This window comes from Mesoplodon mirus, assembly GCF_964341445.2.
Source record: "Mesoplodon mirus genome assembly, chromosome: 13".
Lineage (NCBI taxonomy): Eukaryota > Metazoa > Chordata > Mammalia > Artiodactyla > Ziphiidae > Mesoplodon > Mesoplodon mirus.
This window is the reverse complement of record NC_138989.1, coordinates 6,309,969-6,337,947: the sequence shown is the minus strand read 5'-3', so window position 1 is coordinate 6,337,947 and position 27,979 is coordinate 6,309,969. Positions and strand designations below refer to the sequence as shown.

Genomic DNA, 27,979 nt, shown 5'->3' with positions numbered 1-27,979 from the left:
GTGGCCGCTGAGCCTGCGCGTCCGGGGCCTGTGCTCCGCAGCGGGAGAGGCCACAACAGTGAGAGGCCCGCGTACCGCAAAAAAAAAAAAAAAGTGTGTTGAGCTGGCAATTTAAAAAATGGTTTTCTGCTTGGAAAAGGTCACTTCCAAAGTAAAAACAATTACTCAGGTTATAAAATCCCAGTTTGGAAATAAGATACAGGTGCAAACTGAAAAGCTATTTATCTTCTTTAAAAAGCTTCTGTACTAAGAACAAGAAAGAAGGTATTCCAGTAGAACATGGAAGACACATGAAGAATTAACTTATTAAAATACTCTTGGGGCAAATCCTTTCGTATATTGTTTAGTGACTTTGGGGATGTAAATGAAGGTTCTGTTTCCCTCTGCTGGGGGATATAAAGGATCACAGTTCACTCTTTCACTGAAGAAAACACCTTTCTCTGAGCCCCTGAGCAAGGCACCTCGGAGGTCATCTGGGAGATGGCAACGAATAAAACAGATGCGAACCGGGCCGCCACAGACCTGACAGGGGAGAGACAGACGATCCTACACATATCAATTCACACCAAGAAGTGGGATTTCTGCCAAAAGGCTACATTAACCTGAACTTCCTAAATTCCTTACCGACCATTATTTAAGAGTGGGTAAACCTAAACATGAGCATACAACTAAAACGAGCTATAACATAAAAACTGGTACCTTTATCATTTGCCTTTTAAAAATCTCAGACAATATTACATTGTGTTAGCCTATGAAACTACTTGCATTAGCTGAGTAATGTTTTAAAATGCCATACTTCTCTGAAAAAATTTTAGTATCAACAACTGCATTAGTTAGTATAAATTATATGTTATTTTCTAAAATCCCTAATTCTCTTTGGACTGATAGTGAGGTAGTTAATAATTTATATTTACCTAAAGACTTGTAAAGAGATTAAAATTCAAATAGGAAAAAACACACCTTATCACCTCACAATCCTTGTCAGTCATCTGCTAGGTATTTTTGAACACTTATTCTTAAAGCCCAAATTAAGAAGGTAAAATCAATTGATATATAATGGGCATCTGACATGTCTGATAACATTTTAAAACCACAATTTAAAATCTCTAGATAATACACTGTCATTTAAATATACTGTTTGGAACCATGTTATGTATGTGTGAATCGAGGTATATTTAAGTAAATCAGTAAAAACTTGTGTATAATTGAGGAGAAAAGAGTAGTGGCTCACAGAAAAGAAAATTATTCTCTGGTATGCAAACTGTTGCCAACAAAGAAGGCTCTGTATTCGTCTTGCCTCTGTAGGGTACGTCCAAAGGCAAGACATATGCCCCCCGTGCAACATGTGATGGATGCTGCTTTTCCTTCTTACTCTTTGTTTCTGACTCTCGTTCTGACTGTGGTCAACTGTGAAAATAGCGAGGGCGCCTCAACTGGGGAGGAACTCACGTTTCTAATGGTCCTCGTGTTACCCTACGTTGGGGGCCATTTTAGAAACATTCTCCCTTTGATGAATAACATGGTGAAGGCTATCTTTGACCAGGCATCCTTTTCAGACTGACCAGTCCCTTCTGGCAGCTCTTATCCATGCTGTACTTGTCCCGGATCAGGTCCTCCATGGTATAAGGTCCTTTGGAGGCTGGCAGGGAGCCCTTGTAACCAGACATTTTGGCATTCCCCAGACAGCACCTTAGTAGCTCCAAAGAATTTAATTTCCTTATCTTGTTCCTGTGCCCATGGCCTTGTACATGCACATGGAAGGGGATGCTAGGGCTAATTCAACAGGAGTGGTATGCTCCAGTTTCCCCAGTGTAGTCCAACAGCATTGCATGAGCTACATTATTTGTCAGGCTCACATCAGGGGAGGGTGTAGACAAAGAGCTCGGCTTAGCTGTCCCCTTCGGGTGGGGGGTGGCATTTGTAAATATATTCAAATTTGTCTTATTCAAACAGGGAGATGATTTTCATGTGACCATTTAGTAATCTCGCCAGATGTAGAAGATACCTATGTACCAAGGCTGACAAATGACCATCAAAAAGACTCCTGAAATATTTTATTTCTGGATTTGGCACATTAAATGTGTCTACTTATAATTGGAGTCCACAATTTACAGGTCAGATTGTAAATAAAGCTGTAAGGCCCTACACATTTGCTGTATCATTCAGAATCAGAAGAGGTGGTTAAATGTCAAGACGAAATTGTGAAAAATAACCTGGCAGGATTATGCAAAAACTGGATGGAAGCAGCCAGATGCCCTACCTATAGGCTGTGAACATGAGAGCTTTAACAAACAAAAAACTGGGACCTTCATCTAAAAAACTGAGTACGCTTATGAGACTTCTAAAGGCAGACTTTTAATGTGCTGGATGAAGCTGTGCTCTATCACTGGGCAGCATTGATAAAGGGTGTCGACGCATTGCGTGCACAGGTGCAGGAAGCCTGGGTGACGAGGTTCACATCAGGGTTCAACAGTCCGCGCTGTCACGTCAACCTTCCCGCAGGGATTTATAGTCCTGTGGGCGACTAATACTAACGTACCAGAGACTCACAGCATCTCTGGTAGGAGACACTGGCCTCAACTGCTTGACAACTTCTAACTTCACTCGGTTTTCCTCTAAGGCTCAGAGATGGATAATCTGCTTCCCACTTGAGTTTCAGACTTGTGATGATAAGCTGCCCAGGAAGGTCCAGTCCCGGTGGCCCCCGAGCCTACGTGGGAAGGCACGCTACTCCACCCGCAGCCTGCTGCGGGGGAGAAGTCAATGCACCTTTCCAGACGCAGTCAATGATCAAACTCAACGGCTCTGAGTTCCATCCTACAACTGTGGATGAGCCATGAGAACACCTCCTACCTGTCTCCAAGAAGGTCTCACCTCTGGCCATATTTGTTCCAACTTAGATTTTGATTTTGTCTTCCCCCCAAAACCCTGCCTTTGCCCTCAAACAATAAAGTTGGGCGTTGCTCATCTCTGAACCAGGTCCTAATACCACAGCCTTACTACACTGAGAACACTGTTTCTGTCAAAGACTGACTCCAGCACTTTCTTGATGGGAACGAATTCCTCACTTGAAACCCATCACACAATGCGGAGGCTGAGACGGATGACACAGCCTTTCGCTCTGTCATCAAAGACTATGTCCCCGCCTCCCCTGACCCGGTGCAATGGGGCATGTCTGTGAGCAAGTATCTCAGTGGCTGAAGCTGCTGCTCTGTTCCGCCAGGACCTTCTTGTCTGGTCACCAGGACGTAACCGAAAGAGAAAGATGACTCACTATCAAAGACAAGGATTGACCCCTCCCTGGAAAGAACAGGCCCTACCTAATAACCTCTGCTATGTACTTGTCTATGGGAACAGAAAATTACAAAACAACAAAGCCTTTCTTCATCTTTCTTGTCAACGTGCAAAACATATTTCTAAAAACTGGATCTGCTCCCAAATGCCACAGCCACTGCGGGAAAAATAATACCAGTGCCCTTTACCTGAGTTGACACTTGTGACCGTTGGAGAGACAGGGGCAAAAAGAAAGCCTCCTTCAATGTCTGGAGAATGGCAGGAACCTAACCTCCTACACTTGATCATCATAAAAAAAATTAGATAGAAACCATTAGAAAAATACGGCAGAATTTTTAATTCTGGATTATTAAGCCACGACAGTGATGGAACTGTACCTCGGGGAGCTAATGTTTTCACACCGACGTTGCACCAGAGATGGCCCTTTAAGAGTATGGTGCCACTCATTTCTAGGTGGAATGTGTAACTTTAAGAAAAACAGTACTGTAATAATACTGGGAATTATAATTTATACGTGGCAGCAATGTGTGAGCAATGTCACGTAAGAAATGCCTCATAGGGACTTCCCTGGTGGTCCAGTGGGTAAGACTCTGTGCTCCCAATGCAGGAGGCCCGGGTTCGATTCCTGTTGCGGGAACTAGATCCCTTATGCCGCAACTAAGAAGCCTGCATGCCGCAACTAAGACGTCTGCATGCCACAACTAAAGATCTCGCGTGCCAGCAACTAAAACCTAGTGCAGACTAAATAAATAAATAATTAATTTAAAAATTATTTTTTAAAATGCCTCATAAACCCTCTTACCTACATGGTAAATAACAGGGGTCCAGGGTGCATTTAGAAGTGGGGGGGGGAAGGAAATCTCAAGAGCAAAGGATAATGGATCCTATACTATCTAAATGTGACATATTAGGAGTTGTCAAAGAGGCAACAAAGAGAAACATTGTAGCAGCAGAGTATCACGTGCCTAGAATTCCGTTTATTAAAAGTGTTCTTCTTTTTCCTCTCCTTTACTGTAAGCTTTAAGCATCTCCGGCTTATTCTTTTGTGCCAGCCGATGGAATTTCACTGCTCAATCCTGAGAATCTGGCCAGGAGAACGAATCTTGAAAAGAGAAGAACACGTCTTCCCTTACAGCTCCAGAGGAGTAGGGACTTCTTGCTTCAAACAGTTATTTCTGATAAAGTGGTGAACTGGGATAATCACAAAAGTATTCATTTCAGTCTGCTCCCCAGCGTGGAAACTCACATAAAAACATCAACTCCTGTTTTCTGATTCACAAAGAAGTCTTTTAAGACATCTGTGAGATGCCTTCAGAGAGCACCGTGGGGAGCTGTAAAATGTAACCCTTCACGTCTAAAAAGGCCACTTTCTAACAGGTTGCCTTACTTGATAATCTGTTGTTCTGCTCATAATATTTAACATAGCATCTGTGATTTTTTTCCCTGAAGGAAGAAATACTTGTAAGATTTCCTTATTTTATTTTTTGGTTTACCAGAAGAACTTGGTATTCTTCTCTTTTCCTTTCGTGCGTAAAGTATAAGTAAACGATGCATCTCTGGTTCAAACAAAATTTTAAAATCTTTGTCTTATTTAAATTATCACACCCAAATTCAGCTGGTGGATAAGAGCCACAAAAGTATTGGACAAACTCATCTGCTAAAGAACAAAAGAGAGGAACTATTTTTTAAAGGTTTTTAAAAATTAATTACACGTATGTATTAATTCAGAACTGTTTTTCCCCTCTCCAACTTCTTCCTAAATTGGAGAGGTCAGAATCTGGTTTAACTCAACTGGCCTCGTTACCATCATGTTCCACTTAAATCCTCGTGCAGACAGCGCTTACTGGGTTCTCCGCTGTTTACAGGAAGCTCTGCCCTGCTCCTGGGCCACAGACAAGAGTCCTATCCCCACTGATCCACTTAATACATGTATTGTGATTGACAGTCAATAGCCTAATCTTTGTTATAACAGATAGAGCATCATTCTTATTGTTGATAAATTATCATCCCCAGAGTTCACTTAGTACAAATGGGACACATCTTTTTCTTCTTCAAACACAAAACTCCAATCCACGTAATCTTTTCGGTCCACTGAAATGCTGCTTCTCCTCAGCTGTGTTTTCCCTGCCAACATGTATTTAAAAACGAGGCAGACAAACTGAAAAAAGTCCAGTGCAACTTACTGTTAGTGGATATGAATGGACTTTTTGCTGTGAAATTTGAGTCATGTGTGAGCAATGAAATAAACAGAAACTAAAATGCACAGCAAGCACAAGAATCAGCCCTTAATCAGTATCTTTCAAAAAATAATTTCAGCTAAGAAAAAAATCTATTCACCTGCATAACATGCTGCCTCTCAAAAGAATGACTGACATCATTCCATTTTTTAAAAAAGAGCTTAAAAAGAAAGACTCGTCTGCTTGCCTTCATAGAAGAGGGTAATTTTCTTCTTGATTAAATGTTTATTACAGAAAATAAAAGCCAAAAGAAGAAATACAAGTCAGCGTAATTAAGAAGAGTCTTTTAAAATAGAACACTGAATGTGAGGGTGCTTTATTACCTGTAAAGCCCCACACAAATGCAAAGTAGGATTAGAATCACCTCTGATATCAGGGTGGCCTCTACCCCAGTAAAAGTCTTCCTAGGGTTGAAGTAGATGTCTGGGATGTTGTCATGCCCACAACTGCAGAAGCCAGAGTAAGGAATAAAAAAGAACCCCAATGCCCTCCAATCCAGTTGCCACTGGAGTCCCTCAGCGCACCCCCTCACAAGGCCTCTCCCACGCCAGTGTGACACCTCCTAGTGGCCATTCCTGCCCAGCGGGGGACCAGCCTATCCGGAAACTCCGCAGGGAAAGAGCAGCCCCTTTTGTCACTGGAGGTTCTAATCATAAGCAACTTGTGCTTTTATGTCAAAGTGAAGTCTGTCTTCCTATAAGTACGACTTGTCTTCTTTGGAACTTGGGCAAATATAAAATCCCTTTGCTGCATGACAGACCCTGAATACTTGAAGACAATTAGGACACATTCACTTCCCTACCCAACCTTTCTGCAGGTTTAAATGTCAAAGCTGGCGATGTGAAAATTGGTGTCACTAAGCTAGCACCTACCTAACTAGTCTGGAACGTCAATCTGAGTCAAACATTTACTGCACCCTTGGTGTGTGAAGCATAGAAAGGCGCCTAGTTTCTGCCCTTTAAGGATACCCAGTCCAGTAGCTACAATTAACCTTAGTTAATAAACAAAGTGTGCCCGCTATATCTTAAGAACTTTTTATGGCTGACCTTGTTCCAGATAAAGGAAACAAGGCTCATGTCTTTTCTTGCCAGAAGTATAAGAAAATTATAAATAGAATACAAAAATAAGTATTTCCTAAAAGCCTCGGTACTGCCAATGCGCTCCATCAGTTAAGTAATGATGACGTTAAAATGAATTTACGCAACGAGTGACAGATGAGAGAGTTAAGCGCCCACATGAGTGATCTTCTGTCGTAAGTAAAAGGCTTCATTTAAAAAAAAAAGAATTAACAATAAAAAAGTCTAATTTCCAAGAAACCTGTTTGTTAGACTGTTGTACTTCCATGTGCTACAGTAAAAATCTGATACACACAAATTATTGTCTGGTACTTTAGATTTTAAATATACCTAAACTGAATTTACTGAGTAATTATAACATGATGCAGAGGAACAATAAAAACTATTTTATTTTAAGGTTTTCCAATAGTGTGTAGGTATACGTAAACATGTGTATACACACGTAAACATACCACAAGCTTTAGAACCTTCTCCAAAAATATTTCACATAAGATGAACATTTAGCCGAAAGAAATAAATTCAGAACATCTTTGGAGGTAAAAGTCACTTTAAATGTTAGCATTCTCTTCCTTACCAACGGCAAGAAAATGCAAGGGAATTCTTGACTGTGCAAAACAAAACAATAACAATGCTCTTTAAATAAACGTCAAACTTAAAAGTATTAAAACGTCAATTCTAGCTTTAACACTCTTACAGGTAGGTTTCTGGAAATGTGTAATATATTACCGTATGACAGCCTGGCAGCTTGTATTTTGTTATAAGACCGATTACTGCAACCTAAATTACAGAGCACGATCATACTTCCTCTCAGGCCACTTCATTTGCATAATTGCAATAGATCATACGGCTCAATATCAAAGCTTGAAATTAATACAGGTCAGCATGAAAACGTAAGTTAGATAAACTAGACTAACTCGCTGTAGCAGACGGCAGCTCTGTCGCCGAGCCTGGAGCTCTGCTGCATATTTGCATTACGCTCAGTTTCATGAATCACAAGCAAATCGTTATCTAGGGTAAACTAAAGCCCATATCAAAGCTTTAGAAAGGGGCTGTAAAGATAAGAGTACTTACGTAAAGGGTTATCAGGACAGGAGACAATGCAACTTATCTGGGAGGGTCTCTAACGTCCACGGGGTGGTAAAACGCATTTAAATAGGCGGTGTGGATTCAGACGGCCTCCTCCCCACAGCATCCCAGACAACGCAGGGCCAGGCCCTCGGGCGCTCCTGGTGCACCTGCAATGCGGATCCCTCACCCTACAATCCCACCCCGGGGCTGGCAGGAGCGGCCCCTGGGCTGCCCTCTCCTTCCCCTTTGGATTGGCTGGGGTGCGCGGTGGGGACGGACTGCAGCCTCGACTGGAGCCCTGGCAAGGGCATCCCCCTCCCCATAACGGGCTGGAAGACCCCGCAGGCAGCCGGCGCGGGAGTCGCTGCGCCTCACTTTTGCCCTCCTTTCCACCTCTTGGTTTTTCCCCCCGAGATGTCTCCGCAAGGGGACACCCTTCCCCAGCCCGTGGGTCGGGAGGACCCCTCCCCCTGCAGTGAGGGCTTTAAAAATTATCTAAATGAGTTTCTGCCGCGACAGATGCCTCCGCCCTCCCGCCGGCGCCCGCAGAGCCTCCCTGCAGGTACCGCCAGGTGAGCGGTGCTGGACTCGGTCACACCTCGGGCCCCGCCTCACCTGCGGGCGCGGCCGTCGCGGTCCTTCAGGCGGCTCCCCCCCTCGGCGCGGTCCTCCGGGCGGGCGGCAGCGGGGGCCGGCGGTCCATGGGCGGGGCGGCGGGCGGGGCTGGCTCCCGGCTCCGGCCCTGCCCCGGCCCGGCCGCCAAGGGAGGTCAGTGGGCACCGCCCGCCGAGCGCATCTCGCCGGCTCCCACCCGAGCGCTCGCCGCGGTGCACGCTGGGAGCGGGGGCCGGGGCGGCGAGGCCTGTCCGCGCTGACCGGGAGGGCGGCCGAGGCGCCGGCGCGGCGGCGGGTCTGTGTCTGCGGGGAGGGGCCGGGGAGGCCGATCGATACTCACTTCCCGGGGAGGGGGCGAGGACCCCTCCTGCAGCTGTGCGGGGTTGGGGAACGGACCGAGGGGAAGGGAGGGTCTGGCCAGTGGGACGCAGGCGCAAAGCTCAGGTGCGGCCGCACTGCGGTTGCCCGGGGTAACGCGGGCCCGGGTGGGGCGCGGGGGAGGAGCAGCGAGGCGGGCGAGCGGGAGCGCGCGCGCGCTGGGCGGTGGGGGTTGGGGGGTACCCAGGACCAGCCTGGGATTGGGGGGAGGGCACGCGCGGGCGGCCAACGGGGGCGGGGGCAGGGGAGGGGGGAAGGGGAGAGGGCCGGGCGGCGCGCATGCGTGCGGCTCCCGCTCCCCTGGGGCTCGCTGGCCTCGTGCGTGCGCACGCGCGCTGTCCCCCGGAGGCGTCTGGGTGTGCGGAGCGCGCGCGCGCGGCTTGGAGGCGCACCTGTGAGGTGTCCCTTGAGGAGAGGGAGGGTGGGTGCGCGGAGTCCGCGGCCTGGGGCGCTTCAACCCCTCACTTGGAGTGAGTTGTGGGGCGGCTGAGCTGCAGTCTCTTTATTTCTTCTCTGAATCAAGGCGGGGGCGGGGGCGGGGGGCGGGGGCCGGGGAGTGGGCTCGGGGTCGGAAGAAGGATGAGTGGATTAAAGAAAAGAAAAACAACCCATCACTTAGGATGGGCCTCGAGCCGGGGCGGGTGCCCGGGCATCGGTGGGAAAGGTCAGAGCAGCTCCGCGCAGCTGGGCGGCCTGGCGGCCACCGGGCCGGCCCCGGGGAGGGCAGCCTGGCCTCTGGCCTCGGCGAGCCGGCGTGGGCCCGCAGTGCCGGGGAGCGGGGAGCGGGGGTTACAGATGGCGGCAGGGTGCGCGGCGGCGGAGGTGCAGCGGCAGGGGCGAGGCCGGGCGGAGGCCCCGCGGGAGCCGGACTCCCGAGCCGGGCTCCATTGTTGTTGGAGCCGAGGGAAGGGGGAGCAAAACAGCTTTAGAAACCCGTGAAGCCGCGCCTTGGAGCCTTTCCAGGCGGGTCCGCGGAGAGGCGGTAATGGCCGCGCCGTGGGATCAGGGAGCCAGGCTGTGCCGCGGAGAAGCTTGGCTGCATGATGTGATGTTGTGGTTTTTTTTTTACAGCGCCTCGCGTCCCAGCAGAGCCAGCCGAGCATCCTACTCAGGTGATGAGGAACCCTCCCGGCACCCAGCGCAGATCGCTGCTGCCTCTGGACGCCTCCATTGTTTGACCATAACAAGGGCCGGATTCTCACCCAGGTAAACTGGATGGCAGCGCCGTCGAGCTCCCTCTCACCTCCCACATCCAAAGGAACCTCCTCTCCTCTTTCAGGACTTTACTCCAGTTTTCTCCCTGTGCCCTGCTTCTGATTAACTCAACATATCCACCTCCCAGACATTTCCCCATCTGGCTTAATCTTCCCGCATCTCTCTGCCAAGTCACCTCTCATTTCCCTCAAAACTCAGCTCCTTTGTGAAACCTTCCTTGCCGAACTCTAACAACTAAATCTCTCTAGGAGGAGCCTGTTCCGGACTTTTCTAGTTGATAGTTGATTGGTTGTCTTATTGCAACAAAGGAGACTAGATGTTTTTTAAAAATTCTGAGCTATTGTTTTTTTTTTAAAGGAACGTTTTGTGATAGTTTATTGTTTTAAAAGGATCGAACTGTTTTTGTTTCTATATTTTGTCCTTTTGGGGGGGCCCTACTTCCTTGATGGATGCACAGCTTTTTAGAACAGAAAAATGACCTTCTTGTTCAACCCACAGGTTAATTTAAATTTTAAAAATTAGTTTTAAATTAGCAAAGTAAAGCATTTTCTTTGTAAAAATTAAAACATCACAGAGATGGGCTAAAGTCTTTGACTACAAACCTCTGTCCCCAGAGATAACAATTACTATGTTTGGTGTGTATCCCTCTAGATCTTTAAAAATGTTTTTACGATCTAAAAAATGTGTGTACTTGTATTATCTTTGACTGTTTTAACAAGTACAAGTGTACTCTAGCTTTCAGTTTTAGCATATGATGCATTCACTCATCTTGCAGAACTGCTGCATCATGTTCCATAGTTCGAGCACACCATAGTTTATTTAGCCATTTCCTGGATTGATGGCAATTGATGTTTTAACTTTATACTTAAACAGCTTCTTTGGTTGTCGTTCTCTAGTGAAATGAAATTTTAGTGAAGGGAGCACAAATCTACACTAATTACAGAGCCTAAGCTTTTATGATTGAAGTTCTCTTTGGTTCAGAAATTTACATGTGGGAGCCTCCACCCCTCCCCCCGTTGTAATTGTGACTCTACTACTTTCAAGTCCTGTGACCTTGGGGAGGACATTTAATTACTCTAAGCCTCAGTTTTCTTTTCTACAAATGGTGATAATACCTGCTCTATCTATTCCACCAAGTTCAGTCATATGATGTATGTGAAAGTCTTTGTAGAGTGTAAAGTGGTATATAATGTTGATTTTATTGGCCTTTGTGATCTGAAGGAATTTTTAATTTACAATATAATTTATATTTTCTTTTTTGACCAGATATGTATATTACAGAATACTACAGATAGCCAACTTTGAATGCTGTTTAATTTCTGATTTTGCTATATTTTTACCAAGTACTGTTAATACATTAGACTTCTGAAAGAGTATTTTACAAAGCACATTTTTCATAGTGCTTTACATACCTTAAAAATAAGGCATAAAAATTAGTTGCCTGTGAATAAAGTATCAGCAACTTGAACACTACATAAAACTCTCATAATATGTAATCAGAACTTACTTCCTAGTGATGTAAATTTGTGTATGTGTTTTTCTGAAGCAGCAGCAGATTCAGGTTAGTTTTTATGTCCTTTTTGAGTAAAATGGATTCGTACGGACTTTGCAGGCAGTATCAGAGTTTTAACAGTAAATATTTATTGAATAATGTGATGGGTATCGTTTTAAGATGTAAGAGATACCATAGGGGCTTTGTAGGTGTTTTTCTTTCATTCATATATGCATGAATGTTTGTAGTGTGGTCAGCAAAATCAACTTGACCCTGTTCTCTTGTAATTGATCTATGGGGGGAGAGGAGATCAGAAATTAAACACAATCACGCAGCTGCATGTAGAATCATAAACTGGTATCTGCTATGAAAGTGAAGTAGCATTGGCTATGAGAGAGTATAAAAAGGGGACCAAATTTTAGATTGCAGAAAGAGGGCCCAGGGAAGACTTTTGCAAAAATAAGATTTGAGCTGAGATCTGAAGGGTGAGTAGGCGTCAGTGTAGAATGAGATGGGGGATAATTTTCCAGGCAGGGGAACAGCCTGTAGGAAGGCCCAGAAGGGGGGAAGCTTTGCCCATTCCGGGAACTGAAAGAATGACGTGTGGATAGATTATGGTGGGTGAGGGGCAAGTGTGGCTAGGCAGGGGCCAGATCGTGTAGGGTCTTGTAGGGCAGGTTAAGGATGTTTTATTTCACCCTGAGTGAAATGGGAATCCATTACAAGGATTCGGTTTTAAGTAGGGGAGTGACATAATCAGATTTGCATGTTTAAACAACCACTCCAGCAGCTGCTTGCAGAATGTAGGGGTGGAGAGTCCAAGTGGGGGAGACCAGGTAGGCCATTTCAGAGGCCTTTCTAGAAGAGAGGTAGTCCTCCCCTTCCAGTTCACGCTGACTTTAAACTACCAGCTAAACTAAGGTCAAGATAGGTATTTGATTTTAAAAATAGATGATTGATTTTAAAAATAAATAATTCTTTATTTCTAAAAAGTATTCATAAAAATGCACTTTTTTAATGCAAAAGGCACACATATGTTAAACTAATTGTTCATACTATGCTTAACAGAAAAGTATCAGAGTCAAATTAAAATTTGGGATATTTAACATGTTTTTGGTAAGTTTTGTCAAAGCAGGAATACATGAAATAAGACTGAGGTGAGGCTCTAAAATGAAAAGAAGGGAAATATTTGTAGATGCTATTGGCTTAAAAAAATGAGAATAACAGAAAAAACATTAGACAAAAAAATCGAGAAAGTGACTGGGCGCACAATGTGTATATAAAATTCATAGCTCTCTGAATACTAAAAATAACCTGGCAGAAACTAAATGGAAAAGCAATCAAAACAGCAGGCTCTGATCACAATGCAACAAAAAACAAGAAACAGGTAAGCACAGCCTCATCGAGACAAGTGCGGTCTGCCTGGAGGAGACCAGAAAATATCCTGAAAGATAAGACAGAATGTCTTAAACAGAAGGACAGGCCGTATTCCTGGATGTGATGTTTAAAAGTTACAGAGGTGCCCTTTTTTGGGTGAACTGGACCGAATAGTGAGTAATGAGGTGGGACAAACCCTATCTGATTGTTTAAACATATTGTAGAATCATGTTTGTTCTGTACAGGTCACTGGAACCTATTCATCACCCCAGAGATAAACTGTATATGGGAATGTAATAAATGACAAACCATCATGAATGCCCTTCAAATCAGGAAGAAGATATGGAAGTAAATATTAAACATCTGGGAAAAGGAGTTATGCACGCTGAGGTGCACAGAGCACAGGCTTTGCAGGCAGACAGACTTGAACTGGATTATTTTAAGTGAGGAAAATAATACCCACCGTGCAGCTTTTGTGAGAGAGAGAGATACAGATCTTTGCACCTATGGGGCACTCAAATCTGTTGCTAGTTAAAATCAATGTATTAGACTATGTACACATTTAAAACTTCTTTAAGAAGAAAGAAAACAAAACCCTAGGATCGAAAACTAAACCACAAAGTAGGAAAATATTTATGACAAATGTAAGTGAAGAGTTAATATCTTCAGCATGCAAATAACTCACACAAATCAATGAGGAAAATCATGAAAATCCACACGTGGTTGCAGGATGTGGATAGATAGTTCACTGGATAGAAATATAATTTGTTCAACATTTGGAAAGGTGTAATCTCACTCATAATCAAATAATTGGTAATTACTCCTGTAGAAAAGTAAAATTCTATTCTCAGTAGCAACAAAACCAGAACACATTTAAGAGTAAAACACAAATGTACAAGAGCTTTGTGAAAAAAGTAAAAACCTTTACCTGAAGAATTTAAAAGCTAACCTAAATAAATGGGCAGACATTACATGTTTCTGGAAGGGACGGCATCTTTGTAAAGATTGCAATACTCCTCAAATTAAACTGTAACTTCAGTGTTATTCCAGTTGAAATCCCAGTGAGACTTATTTCTGGACACTTGATAAATTGCTTCTAAAATTTGTCCAGAGGACTAAATGTGCTAGAGTGGCCAAGAAATTTTTCAAGCGGAAAAATAGTGATGAACGATTAGCCATGCCAGTTATCAAAACATACTGTAATGGTACAGTAATGTAAATGGTGAGCACAAGAATAGACAAGTTGATACATGGACAAGTAGAATCCAGTTACAGACCCATATATATATATAGGAATTTATTATATAATAAAGTTGGTATTTTGAAACAGTTGGGCAATGGTTGCTTATGCATCGTATGGGGAAAAATGACTATTTGGAAAGAAAGATTCTACTTCCCTATATTCAAAAATGACTTTTATTTGAATTAAAGAATAACTCAAAGACGAAAACACCTATAAAAGTACTAGAAGAAAATATAAGAGAATTTACTATGTTAGAGGATGTATTATGTTGGGGAAAATGTTTTTGGGGTAGACCATTTAGGTAAGACCAAGGCCCCAGATCATAAAAGAATGATAAGTTGGAACATCATCAAAGCTGATATTTCTATGTGACAAAAAAACATCACGAAGTGACAGACTGGGGAAAAAGTTTTGGTAACATGTATAAACAGAGGATAATAGAATTGACACAATTAAGAAATGAATGTAGGATATGAATAGTTCTGAGAGAAATGAAAATATCAAAGCAATGACGGGAAATTCAACCTCACTTGTGATTAGGGGAATGGAAATTAAAACAGTGAGTTTTTTTTGGGGGGGGTGGCTCTCAGGCTAAAATTTTAAAAGCTGCCCAAGGATGTAGAGAAAAAGGTACCTCGTATATTCTTGGGAACATAAAATTGGTTCGACCTTTCCAGATGACAGTTAGCTCAAACCTGTCAAAATTTTAAAAACACCCATATGCTTTCATCTAGCAGATACACTTCAAGGAATTGATATTCTAAGAAGAAGATACAAGTTAGTTTGAATGAAGTCTGTCGCAGCATTACTTAGAATGAGGAAAAGCTGAAGATGAACACAAAAACTTTGGTGCCTGTACACTATGGAATGTTATGTAGCTTTTTAAAAGAGAGGTAGATTTGTATGTATTGACATAGCCTGGATAGATGTCTAGAATATATTTTTGAGCAGGTTTAATTCCGTTTTGTTGTAAGATACAAAACAAAATAGTGTGTATGGTTGTGTGTGTGTGTGTGTGTGTGTGTGTGCTGAATAAAAATAGAGACAGATCTAGAAAGATACGTGACTACTGAGGGGAAGAGAATAGGGGAGACTGAATTTTTATTTCTGGGACTGATTTTATGTTTATTTCACAATGTTTTGGATTGTTGAAGTTTTTTTTTTTCTTTTTACAATGAGCATTTACTTTGTAATGAAGATTTTACAATTTCTCACTTAATAAAGGCCTAAATTTAGACTAAAAAATTTTAAGACCTAGGTCTTACGAGGAAGTAGCAAAAATGTCCCACTCTTATGTTACATTAGACATATGTATCAAGAGCCTTAAAAGTAATCATATTCCTTGATGTAGCAACCACCTGGGAGCCATCAAAGAAATATTTTTAAATACAGAGAGGCTTTACATACAAAAGATACGTATTGTGGAATTATTTTTAAGGGTGCATTTCCTATAACTTAAGGGTTAAGTTATGGTACATCCACTGGATAATATATTACTGGTCGTTAAAATATTTATGAAGAAAATGTATTAAAGTGCTTATGACAATGTTGAAGGAAGATCAGGATGCAAAATCGCATACGTGATATGATTAAAACTCTTAGTTAAACAGACGTCCCAACAACCCTCACAAAAACCTATGATGGAAAAATATCTAGAAGAAATTAAATGAAAATCTTAAAAGTTGTGGATTCTGGGTAGTAGGATGTTGGATGATTTAAAATTTTTTGCTTTTTTTATTTTTCAGGATTATATGTTATTACATCTGTAATTTGTTATTTCATTTATTTTGGAACATTTACTTTTAAAAAATACATCATATCTAGAACATGTGTTAGCTGCATGGTTAATAGATATGTGCCCTTTAAAAAAATAGATCTGTCTTATATATTAAAGTATCCTCTAAAATGTTCTCTAAAAACTAATATCTAAACATTTTTTGAGTGATACATTTGAAGTAAGTTTGAATGAATGTTGTCGCTTCCAACTTTTGGAGGAAAATTGCTTCTTAGCAATACGCAGAATAAAAGTAGTTCTCATTTCTTGTAACTGTCGAATCAATGCAGACACTTAAAATATGGGCCGTGGAATTTCCTAGTTTGACTCCTGTTAACTGTCTGTGTTCCTAACACACAGATCCAGTCACAGAGCAAGTTGCATTTAACTGAGTCAGGATGAGTAGGACTTAGCCAGCTGGACCCAAGGGCAGAAGCATCGAGAGCCTGATTATTATGCAGGGCCTGCAAGTGACTCAGCAGAGTGGAGCTCAGGGTACCTTGGGGTGTGCAGTGTAGGTGCGGCTGAAGGGGTTATCCTAAAGGCACGTGCATTTGTTCCCTTGCCAGGGGTTAACTGTGGACCTGCAGTAGGCTCTGTGGACGCGGAGTGGCGTGTGGCCTAGTGGAGGACAAAGCCGAGGAAGTGTAGAGATGGTGGAGATGGTGGAGATGGCCTTGCGGACGTGGCAGGGCCCTGGGGGCACCTAGGAAGGTACCCTGCGTGACCCAGATTTGCGGGTAGGGGTGCCAGTCAGGGGAGGCTTTCTGGAGAAGGTGAGCCCCGAAGGTAAATGGCGGGAACAGCAAGTGTGAGGGCCCAGAGTTCAAAGGAGCGTTGTTGCGGGGAGGGGGCACGGGGAGTGGTTGAGGCCTAGGAGCAGATAAAACCTGCCGAGTCTGAAGAAGTTTGGTTTGGCTGGAGCTAGAATCGGAGTGGGCAGCTGTGAGAGATGAACCAGGAGAGGTAAATAGTAGCTAACACTGATCAGAGTTTAGAAGCCTGGGACTTCCCTGGCAGTCCAGTGGTTAAGACTCTGTGCTCCCAATGCAGGGGGCACGGGTTCGATCCCGGATTGGGGAACAAAGATCCCGCATGCCGCATGGCCAAAAACAAAGAAACAAAAAAAAATATATGCCATATGAATAAATTTGGAAATTACACTGAGAATTAATGGAACCCATTGAAAAACTTTAAGCGGGGTAATAAACAATCCATTTTGCATTTTAGGAAGATTACATTACAGCGGATAGTGGATTAGAGGAAGGCAAGCCTGGAGGCTTTGTAGTGTTCCAGGGGAAGGTGGTGGCCTGAGTGACAGCTGAATGTAGGTGAGGTGGGTGGATAAATTCAGGAGGAATTGAGGAGATAGAGTGACAGAACTCCGTGAGTGGGAGGAGGGTGGATGGTGACCAGGTTTCTGACTTGGGCAACGGAGAGACTAGTGGACCCATTTACTATAGTAGAGAACAGAGTTGGCTTTGGTGAAGAGATGACAGATGGAGTTTTGGACATGCTGAGTGTATGGGGCTTGTAGGACATGTAGGATCTTCCTGAGAGAATTTGCAAAGAATGATTTTATGATGCAAATACATGCTTTGTTACATGAATGACTGAGTGCTGTGCATAAATCCATTATTAAAAATCAGTGTTTCTGTGTGGCAAATTTTTCTTGGAATATAATTACACATCTATATATTGTTTAAGATTGGGGTATCTGTCTAGCTTAGACTGGACTGTTGAAGTCTTTTATATGGAGTTAAGACTTCATGACCCTGACTTTGGGTAATACTGTGCTTGCCTTTTGGGCTGGACTCTGACTCTTCGAGCAGGTGGTGGTCCTGTAGTCCGTCATCCTGTTGTCAGTACTGCTGAATAATTGGAACGATTTCTATTGTTGTTTCCAAACTGGTCGTTCCACACAGAGGTGGGCCAGGACGTAGGCAGAGGGGTGCCCTAGGTCTGCATCCATCCGCAGGTGCCCACCTGGCCGTTAGAAGTTGTCCTAGTCCATTTGGGCTGCTATGACAGAGTACCGTAGACTGGGTGGCTACAACAACAAATATTTATTTTTCACGGTTCTGGAGGCTGGGAAGTCCAGGATCAAGGTGCCAGTAAATTGAGTGTCTGATGAGGTCCTGCTTCCTGGTTCACAGATGCCATCTTCTCGCTGTGTCCTCACGTGGCAGAGGGGCGAGGGAGTTCTCTGGGGTCTCTTTTATAAGGACACTCATCCCATTGTGAGGGCTCCTCCCACATGACCTCATCACCTCCTAAAGGCCCCACCTCCTGACACCATCACACTGGAGTTAGGGGACACAAACATCCAGGCTGTAGCAGAAGTATAGATAGAGGTTGGAGAATCATTCACAGTGTCCTCACCACACAGCTGGCATGGAAACCGTGGATGGGTGAGATTGTGTAGACCAGGGTGAGGAGGAGCCCAGAGCAGAGCTGGGGCATATGATCCGTCAAGGAAAAGGTAGGGGAGACCTTTAAGTTCTCAAAAGAATTCATTAGAGAGGAGGAGGATGTCTTAGAGAACATTTGCTTAAAGGAAAGAAAATGCATTTGAAATGGCTTAAGTGAAGGGGCATTTCTGAGGAGGCTACCATGGCATCCAAGGCTGTTTCTTGGCTGAGACCCAGTGGTGGCTGGAACATCAACAGGAATCAGTGCAGCTGCTCTCTCTGCCTTTGTCCGTCCTGAGTCACTGTCCCTGCCCGTTCACTTTATAGACCCAGACTTTCCACCTCCCAAGTCTAAACTCTCAGGGAAGAGCATGTGATTGGTTCAGCCCAGCTGATTGGGTTCCCTGTTGCAGGGCCTACAGGGGCAGATTCTCCAGGCGGTGAGTGCAGAGGAGGGGCTCAGGAGAGGGCGGTTCCTGGCAGCTGAGGAGGAAGTTCCCCGAAGTGGCAGGGCAGTAGTTTTAAATGTTCACAGATGTGATAAAGGGATAAGGAGTGAAACTAGATTGGGCAAACAAAGTGTTTAGCCTAAGTTTAAAGAATTACCACAGCTAATCCAAATTGGGAGAACTGCAAGAGGGATAACCAGTGGCCATGGTAGATACTCATTTGCACAGAAGTTGGAAGAAGGGAGATTTTCAAAAAAATGAAGTTTAACTCTGGCGTTGTATCAGAAGAATTCAAAGTTTGATTTTAAAAAGCAGTCATTTGTGTTGCTAATACAAAAGCATTTCTACAGCTTTATTCTAACTCTAGAATATGCATTGTCTCTTGTGTCACCTGATACAAGAAATTCAGTAAAGCTCTTCTAGAGCTCATTTATTTTTCATAACCTGCAAGTTCATAAAATAATCATAGCTTATTTCCACATCTTATTTCGCAGCGCCTTCCACAGTATTGTGACAGATCTTGTGAGGAAGCCCTTATTAAAGCCAGAGCAAACGTCTGTCCCAAAGAGGTTAGGTAAATGATAAAACCATTCATTTGCCTCTCTTAGGTAAATGATAAAACAATTCATAAAAATAATCTGAACCCCTTTCCTTCAGAGTAAACCCCATTATGTCCCTCTGGCTTTCAAAATTATTTTTAGATGTGCATGTCAAACGAGTAGGATTAAGCTTGATAGGATTTAAGAATATTTCAATGATTCAAAATACTTGGCATCGGCCAGCAAACATGTCAGGTTTTTAGTTAACCAATATACAGTAACATTACTTTATCTCTATATTATGCTAGGATTAGGACCTTGTGATAAGCCCCCAGACTCACAATTAGGATCAGGGAACCTGCAGAAAGCAGGTTGTACATATCTTCATGCTGCTTAGCAACGAGTTAGAGGTAGTAATCCACTGTGAAATTCGGTTCAGTTTCTAATGCTGTCTTGTAAATGGCCATGAAGATTTCTGAGCGAGGGTTTGAGCGCCCTCTGGAGGCATTCTGCAGGGTTAAAACACAACTCCTACAAAAGCTTCTCTTTAACAGCCCGAGTTGAGAACGCGTGGACTGGATGGCTGACCTGGTGGGGGTGTAAGTGGGGAGCAGCGAGGGCCGAGGTGGAGCCCACGGGAGCACTGGTGCTTAGGGAGGAGCGGGAGCCTCCAGCGGGCAGAGAACAAGACTGTGCGTGGTGAGAGCGGGGTCACGGAAGGGAGTTCCTGCGAGATGAAGGATGCGCCGGAGGAACGTCAGTGGCGTGGTGGCGGGTGCAGGAGTAAATGGGAAGTGAAGCGATGGAAGTCGGGAAAATAAGCCTTGAAGAAGCCTGGGTGGGGAATGGAGAGAGAACATGGCAGCTAGAGAAGGCATAGGATTGAATATGGGTTTTCCTGAAGACGGAAGAGGCTTTGCGTTGGTCTAAATGCTGAGAGGAGAAAATAAGCAGAGAGCAGATGAAATGGAAAGATGTGTAGGGTGGGGAGGGGGAGAGAGATGGATTTAAAGCTCCCAGCCTGGGAGACTTGTTGGGGGAAGGTGTTGCCTTTTATAGGGACTTTATATGGCGAATTAGTGATTTTCAGTTCATTGTGGGATGACAGGGAGATATTCCTGTTATGAGAGAATGTGGAATTCTCATCATGGAAATGGTTCTCATTCAAGTCAGGCAGGTGGTTGAGCTAAAAAAAAAAATGGAGTCAGGATGTACCTTTAGCGGACACCTGTGTTTAGAAAAAAGGAATAAAATAAATGGTCACTGCCTTCAGCAAGGCCTGAGGAGAGGTGAGAAAGTGCAGGGAACTGGGGATGGAGGAGATGCGTGTAAACTGGCGTCAAAGAGTGAAACGGGAGCAAGGGTCTGGTCTTGAGCTCTGACGAGGAGGGGAATGGTTTTGTTTGTTTGTTTTGTTTTTTTTTCTGTTTTGTTTGGCTGCACCACACAGCTTGCAGGATCTTAGTTCCCTGACAAAGGATTGGACCCCGGGCCCTCGGCAATGAAAGCCCGGAGTGCCCTAACCACTGGACTGCCAGGGAACTCCCAGGGAACAGTTTTGCAGAAGAGGCGTCATGGGGGTGGGGTATAGAAGGGGGAGTGGGTGTATGGGGGACAGGACTGGGAAGTGTAGAGGTCTGCAGGGAAGGCCAGCAGAGAAGGTGGGGAGAGGGCAGTGGTCATAGCTGGAACAGATGGTGAGCTTCTCTGTGCTCACCCAGTGAGAGCCCTAATCAGCAGTCACTGTGGAAAGAGAACTATATTTGCCTTTCTGCTTTTACAGGTATAAGATTTAAATCTTGTGTAACTTGTGAACTACCTCCTATTTTTCTCAGATTAAGAGTCTGGCCAAATGGGAGAGAATGTTTGGCTCTGTTCCTGACATTCATGGGGTCTCTTGCCCAAGGAGAGAGTAAATGTGACCAATTTTTGATTTATTATTCTGACGATGTCCTTCAGACATGCAGGACCATTTGTAGCCTAAATAACGTTTTCCCTTCTTTCTGGTAAAACCAATAGGATGGCTAGTAGAAGTTGTTTGGCTTCATTTTTGTAAAATATTACATTAAGAAAAAATAATAGACTCCTAATTCAGGAGTACCAAAATTACAGTATGTTTAAATTTGGGAGGTGAGGGTTGATTTCTAACTTCAGACTTCTCAGTTTTGAGTAGTAAGGCATAATATTTAAGTGTAAACTTCTGCAAAGGGCAGGGTGGGCAGGTTCCAGCTTACACCCAAGCACGTCTCCTTCCGCGGGACTGGTTTGCAGTCCTTAGAAGGCCTCAGCACTCTTATCTTCGGTGGCCTTTACCATGTCATATATCAAACGTATTAAAAAAAATGTAGGGCCTCCCTGGTGGCGCAGTGGTTGAGAGTCCGCCTGCCGATGCAGGGGATACGGGTTCGTGCCCCGGTCTGGGAGGATCCCATATGCCGCGGAGCGGCTGGGCCTGCGCATCCAGAGCCTGTGCTCCGCAACGGGGGAGGCCACAACAGTGAGAGGCCCGTATACCGCAAAAAAAAAGAAAAAGAAAAAAAAAAAAATGTACCCACATCCCACATGAAATTAGCTTATACAAAACTGTGAGTTAAGCTTCATTAGACTAGTTGTAGACATTAAACATTTATTAACTTTGATTTTATGATTTTCTTTTCATATTTTACATCCAGTAAATATTTTTTTTCAGGTCTCAAACATTTTCATAGGTCATTGAGATGCTCATAAGCGCTAGGGCCTGTGCCGAAGGAGCCCAGGGGATGAGACCCCCCTGTTCCGTTGCGACGTCTAGGCACGTCTGGCTGGGGTGGACTTGCCAGGAGTCTGTTTGTTGGAGGCACCGAGCTGCCTCCTGGGAAAACTCCATCCTCAGGGGAGCTGAAGTAACTGTTTTAGTTAGCGATTTTCTGTTGCAAGGAGTAGAGATCCATTCCATTTTAGGAAACGGGATATGGTGTAAGGATGCACCTGGGCCAGAAAACTGTCATTAACTAAGGCAGCTCGGAGACAGGCAGTCTTTCCTATCGACAGTGGGGTCTCAAGGCAGCTGTCTTTCCTTTGTGTCTTTCCTCTTGCTGCCATCTGGTTTTTTCTTTTTTCCTATGCCATCTATCTTTTCTCTGCCTTACTTAGAGATTCTACTTCCTCATGACTTTGGTTTGCTGTGATTGCTCATGACCGCTCCAGTTCCTTTGTACATAGTAACCTTTCAGCTTCATCTCTCCTGGCTAATCACCTCATTTTCAATATTGTTTAGATTCCTGAGAGAGAGAGAGACTGGGAATACAACTTTGTTGCAGCTTTTACTGTTATTCCAGGCCACAGCAGAGGTCACTGTTAAGCTCATGGGTCAGGTGTCTGCACTTAGTCTGAGATGCTGTGGTGAGGTGAGATGGAGAGGTTATATGGTCTACAGCAGCTGGGCCTATCCTTAAGGCTGAGGCCGTTCCCATTTGTAGGATTTGCAGGCACCATGATTGGCATGTGTAATTCAGCAAGGAAGAAGAAACCTGGCCCCCTCTCAAAACCATTTGAAATTCCTGCCCTTTAAAGTATATCCTGTTAACAACCTTCATTCTGAGTCAACCCTTTGTTCCCATTTTAGAAACTAAAATCCCTAAATATATTGAAAGCATTTTCGTTTTTCCTTTTTCTCCCCATTTGATTCAGTCTCACATGTTGCAGGGTCACTCAGGGCAGTCTGTAGGACTCCCATTTCTCATGTTAGTGGTTTCTGCTGAAATGATAGAGCTGCTTCAGATAGATGTTAGCAGAGTTGGCTGACTCCAGCCTCATATCACTTGCATGTTTCCTTCCCCCCAGATTTCTGCAGAGCTATATAGACATATAGTAACTTAGCACCGTCCCTAGATTCCCCAGATTTAGGAGAATGTTGCATCCGAATGTTACCATGGCAGCAGTTTGGTCCCTAACTCCCCTAATGTGTCATCGCTTCCCGAGGAAAAGTGATGCTCCCCGAACTTTAAAATAGATCTTGGAATCTATACCCAAGCTACTCTTAGTGGTTCTAGAATATAGCAGAGAGGGGAGGAAGTAGATGGAATAAATAAAATAATGATAATGATGGCTACTCTTCGTTGAGCCCTTCACATTTTCTAGGCACTGTTTTAAATACTTGTCATGCATTAATTTATTGAACCCTTCAACTACCTTATAGTGTTCCCGTTCAAGGTCAGGGGTCTCTTATTATCTCCATGAACCCCACTCTTAACCTCTTAGGTGAAGGTTGCACAGGTAGCGTGTGGTAAACCCAGGGGATGAACTCGTCCACCCTGCCTGTGGCCTCTGCCCCGTCAGCAGCCTCTCACCTGGAAAATGAGTGAGAAAAACAGTATTGATTTTAGGCTCTCCAGGATTCCAGCCAATCCCAGTAGTTACTCAGTATCCAGCGTGAACCTAAAACTCAGTCTGGATAAAGTTCCTATCAAGAGGCTACTTATGACACTAGAATTCCTATATCTCGAAGGGAAGTTGTGCAGGCTTGCCTGGCATTTCCTTTCTAGAGTTTCTCAGGCTTTCTCATCCTCTGGCCCTACAGGTCTTGAATTCCATATTTTTATATAAATCCTAAATATAAGTGGGTCTGCCTGTCTTCTGAGCTGGGACCCCACATTTATAATAGTCAGCTCTTCAAAACACTTTGTGATCCTAAATTCTCCATAATACAAACCTTCTGCTTTTCTCTCTGCATGTCTCTAACCCAGCAGGATCCCGAGGCTTTTGTTGCCCTTCAGCCACTGTGGGCCCTGCCTCTGCCTCTCCTTCTGGAATGTCTTGGGGGTTTTGACTTCTGTCACTGTGGTAAGTGTTCCCCTTGTTTGACCGTCTTCCTCGATGGAGAACCGCCCTCAACTATGTCTAAACCCAAACCGTCTCTGGAGTTTTTTCTAAGCGTGTTCCCTTCCGGACTCAGTGAGGAAGAAAGTCTCCCTATCTCATGATTTTTCTTAAGCTCTTGCCTCTCTCTGGCTTTGAGGTCTCCAGGCCTTAGACAGCTTTCCTTAACTCTGAAGACAGCAGAGCATCTTTGTCCCATCTGGAGTGCCTCTCTGCACCTCTGGAGTTTGATTTTCTTCATTTCACGTAAGCCGTTGGTTATTAAAGCTTCACTCTCTCTTCCATTTTCCCTTGCTGTCCTGAAGGGCTTCCAGACCAGAAACCTGCTTTTTAGACTGATGCCCTCCTGGTTTTCTTTCCCATTGGTCCTGTCTTCACTGAGATATCACAACTTGTTTTTAAGCTGAGTTTGTTACTCCATAAGTTTCTGGTGTTTTCTTCCAAAGTCTGAACAGCAGCTTTCTCCTTCAATACGAGTTCCTGAAAGTCTTCTTACTGGGGACTCTGTTACATCAGTCTCTGTGCAGACATGATTCTGAGAGCAGCATGTTTCCAGCACAAGCATTTTTTCCCTTCATTTTCTTTTGAGCCTTTGGATTTGTGATCATTTTTTAATAATTTTTTTTTCCTTCAGCTTGACTCAAGAAGGCAACATATATTTTACATAGGACAGGTATTTGTTCCTCTTTATTTGGTCATTGCTGAAATCCAAAATACTCCTGTTGAACACGCAGTCTGGATCGCTGTGGTTCACGTTCATAGTAAAACTTTACATTCTTGCTATGCATAGCTGGGCAGCAAGAGGAAGGAGAACCCTGTCTCGGTGGTTGTTGGCCTGGGGCATGTGGCTTCTCATCTCCTCCCCTCACTGTCAGAGGTTGAGTTCTCAGCTCTGGGCCTCTCCCTGCCCTGACTTCACGTCCCTCCTGCACGAGGAGAACTGACTCAGTGAGATAAAGGACGTTTCAGTGGCCTCTGTCCTAGTGGGTGTAGCTGCCGTGCACAGTGAGAAGGTTGAGCCTGTGGGGGTGTGTGGTGTCTTCCTCTTTCCTGACTCTCCTTGGCAGGGTGGGAAGGCCGGGGCTGCTCCTGACCAGCCCAGGGGAAGAGAGGCTGCCCTCCCCTCTTCCTCCAGGTGCTGGGTTGACTTCCAGGCCACGGCCCTGTCTGGAAGCCTGGGCGAGCCTACCTGGGCATGGTGGCAAATGATCTTTCTCTCTTCTCTGTCCCTTTCTGGCTCCATTCTCTCTGGTGTTGACTTGGGTCCCCTCAGCCAGCCTCCTTTATGATGAGTAGTAAGACTTGAGATACAGGCCTAGTAGTTTATGAATTCCTGTTCTGCCCATAATTACTTTGGTCTCAAGCCCAAGGTTACCACTAACAGAGAGAGAAGGACTTCTCCATGCGATCTAGCCCCGCTGTGGAACGCTGCATCAGGAGTGGGATCCACAGGCCTAGCTAACGATGAAGTATTCATGAGTTTTGTATTTCTGGTTCAGTCCTATGCACATTTCTGCCTAGAGGTCCTGGAGGTGAGGAGTGTTCACTGAGACCACTGGCCACAGTTGTTAGTAGTCTTTACTAGCGTACGTTTCCAAAGTGACACTGATCACCCTCAGGCGCTAGTCCTACCAAGTCAGAAGCCTGAATGCTGAAATCCTTCACTGTTTTTTGTGAACCTTCCCTGGCTCTTTTTGAGAGTGGGGTGGTGATGCCTTTCTGTTCACGCTGATCCTGAATTCTGATGGCCGTGGCGTATGCGGTTGTAGGGTTATGGTTGTCTCTGTGTGGCTGTAGGAAGTTAGCTGCTCTTGCAGTCGGTGCTTCCTGAGTGAGCCTCTCCGCAGATCTGTCACGCCCATACGTACTTCCCTTGGTTTGCCAAACAGAACAAGTTACAGGTTGTGACCCAGGTATAAAAGTAGCCAGAATCTGAGATATTTAAAGTAGTCAGATTCATAGAAACAAAGCAGAATGGAAGGGGGAGTTGTTCAGTGGGTAGAGTTTCAGTTTTGCAAGATGAAAAAGTTCTGGAGAGGTTTCACAATAATGTGCACGTCACATACTTAACAGTACTGAACTCTGCACTGAAAAATGGCTAAGATGGTACATTTTATTATGTATTTTTAACCACAATTTTTAAAATGCATAAAAAAAAACAGAATCCCAAATCTCTAATTTTCTGGTCTGCCAACTACTATTACACTCCCAATCCCAGCGTCACTGGGGACAGTCCTGTTAAAAATCCACTTTTCATTTCTGTTGCGGTCTCCTGGGCCCTGTCTGTGTGTATCCTTCCTTTAGCTGGCCAGGCCCTGTGTGACCTTCAGATATTTCCTTTGCTTCTCCCTGAGGGTGGCTTGAGCTTTCTAGTCTCTGGTCCTTTTTCTTCTAGGCCCGAGCATGGATTCTGTCCCTGTAGGTCTTACTCCTCCAACAGTACGAGGAGGAATCCAGTCTGATAAACGCGAGTCCTTCGCACTGCGCGTTAGAGCCCCTCTGACCTGAGCCTGCTGCGCTTGCTCTCCTGCGGGCCTTGGAGCAGGGGGAATCCCCTGGCCCAGTTGGGAAAGGCGGGTCCCCTGAGGAAGACAAAGCCAAAGGGAAGGGACGGGAAAAGGCAGGTTATGCAGGCAAGGGTACAGTCTCACAGGCTGTAGTGCTTACCTGCATTGACTCTCTAAGCATCCTTGTTGTGTCCCGAAAAGCTTTTGTTTTCAGTCCCCCCACCCATACCCCCCACTGCTTCCCGGTCCTTGCTGCTCCTTCCTGGGGACAGAATGAAGCAGAGGCCCTTAAGCCCCGTGATGAGAGCGAGAGTGAGCGTCTGGATGACTCACAGTGGGTCTGACCGTCCATTTCCCGGATGAGTGAGTTGAGGCTGAGAATGAGTGACCTGCGGCCACACAGCTGTTCAGTGTCCGATCAAGAATCTGAACTTAGAACTTCTTACTGCAAGCCCAGCGTTCCACCCACCAAATTATTATGATTCCTAATGTATATGGATGTTACACATTTACTAGATAGATAAGGCAAACTTGGGCCTTATTTGTGGTGCTCACGTGGGGGCCATCAGCGAAGCAGGTCACATTGTGTCCCATTCCTTGGGCGTTCCCGTGTGCAGTGTCGGAGAGCAGGAAGCAGGTGGTGGTGGAGTCCAGAGTGTGAGGAAACATCCCGCAGTCAGAAGGATTTTAAGACAATGCTACGGATAGAGAGTCAAGAAGGAGAAGCTGCTGGGTAGAAGCGGGAGGTGCAGGGGACAGACACGAAGGTGTGAAAGCAGCGTTTGACTTGGAGCAGAGAAGGAACCGTGATGACTGGGAGACACATCGTGGGGTCCTGGGAGGCCTCTGCCCGTGAGATGACCCTCTTGGCAAATGCACTAGTCAAGATAAGGGAAATAAGGAAACTCACATTCATTTGGCTTCAGCCAAGCTGTGGGCACTCTGATAAGTACTTTCACACTTACTGTCTTCTTTAGTTATCACAGCAGAGGGTTGTAGACACGATTATCCATATTTTTACAGATCCGTCTTAGATCAGCCGGGGTCACACCGCAAGCGGCAGAGCCAGGCCCACGCCCCGCTGGGTCATTCCAGAGGTCATTTCTGTGGGAGGACTGGGCTGGAGGGAAGCTGAGGAGTGTACACCTGTGTCACCCTTTCTCACCGTAATCACACAGGCAGTGTCCTTCTCCGACTTCCTTCTCCGACTCAAAAGAAAGCTTGACCTCACTCCCTCCGTACTTTTTGTTGCCCTTCTCCAGACCTAAGTTCATAGTCACTGAGATAATTTCTAGTTGAAGAAAAATCAGGTGCGGTTTCTTTTGTCTTCTATCTTTTTTCCATTAGGAGTCATTAAGCCAAGTCACACGAAGAGCAGTTGTCCCAAGGACAGGAGGAAAGCAGCTCTCTTCCCTACAGATCATTAAAACCCAGAGCCCAGATCCTT

The 27,979-nt window shown here is 44.7% G+C and overlaps 2 protein-coding genes across 7 annotated transcripts in view; one reads left to right on the top strand and one right to left on the bottom strand.

Moving 5' to 3' along the window:
• The window catches only part of CCDC92 (coiled-coil domain containing 92), a 30,926-nt gene extending 22,341 nt beyond the window's left edge, over positions 1-8,585 (bottom strand). Inside the window, exons 1-2 of one of the 2 annotated variants that reach the window (XM_082640340.1) lie at positions 8,291-8,585; positions 7,679-7,842 (exon numbers count right to left, since the gene is read on the bottom strand). The gene's annotated coding sequence lies outside the window, so the exon portion shown is untranslated. The remainder of the gene's footprint in view (positions 1-7,678; positions 7,843-8,290) is intronic. The other variant, XM_082640339.1, reaches the window with a different exon arrangement.
• A 399-nt stretch (positions 8,586-8,984) lies between these two features.
• Positions 8,985-27,979, top strand: part of LOC309814457 (uncharacterized protein) — a 35,413-nt gene continuing 16,418 nt past the window's right edge. For 2 of the 5 annotated variants that reach the window (XR_014295686.1, XM_082640351.1), the window contains exons 1-3: positions 9,236-9,332; positions 9,740-9,874; positions 23,893-23,989. Coding sequence is in view for 2 of the 5 variants with exons in the window: in XM_082640351.1 (XP_082496477.1) it covers positions 9,289-9,332; positions 9,740-9,874; positions 23,893-23,989 (276 nt within the window). In the remaining 3 variants the exon portion in view is untranslated. Of the gene's footprint in view, positions 9,139-9,235; positions 9,333-9,739; positions 9,875-23,892; positions 23,990-27,979 lie in introns of those variants that run through there. The other 3 variants (XR_014295684.1, XM_082640352.1, XR_014295685.1) reach the window with 3 other exon arrangements.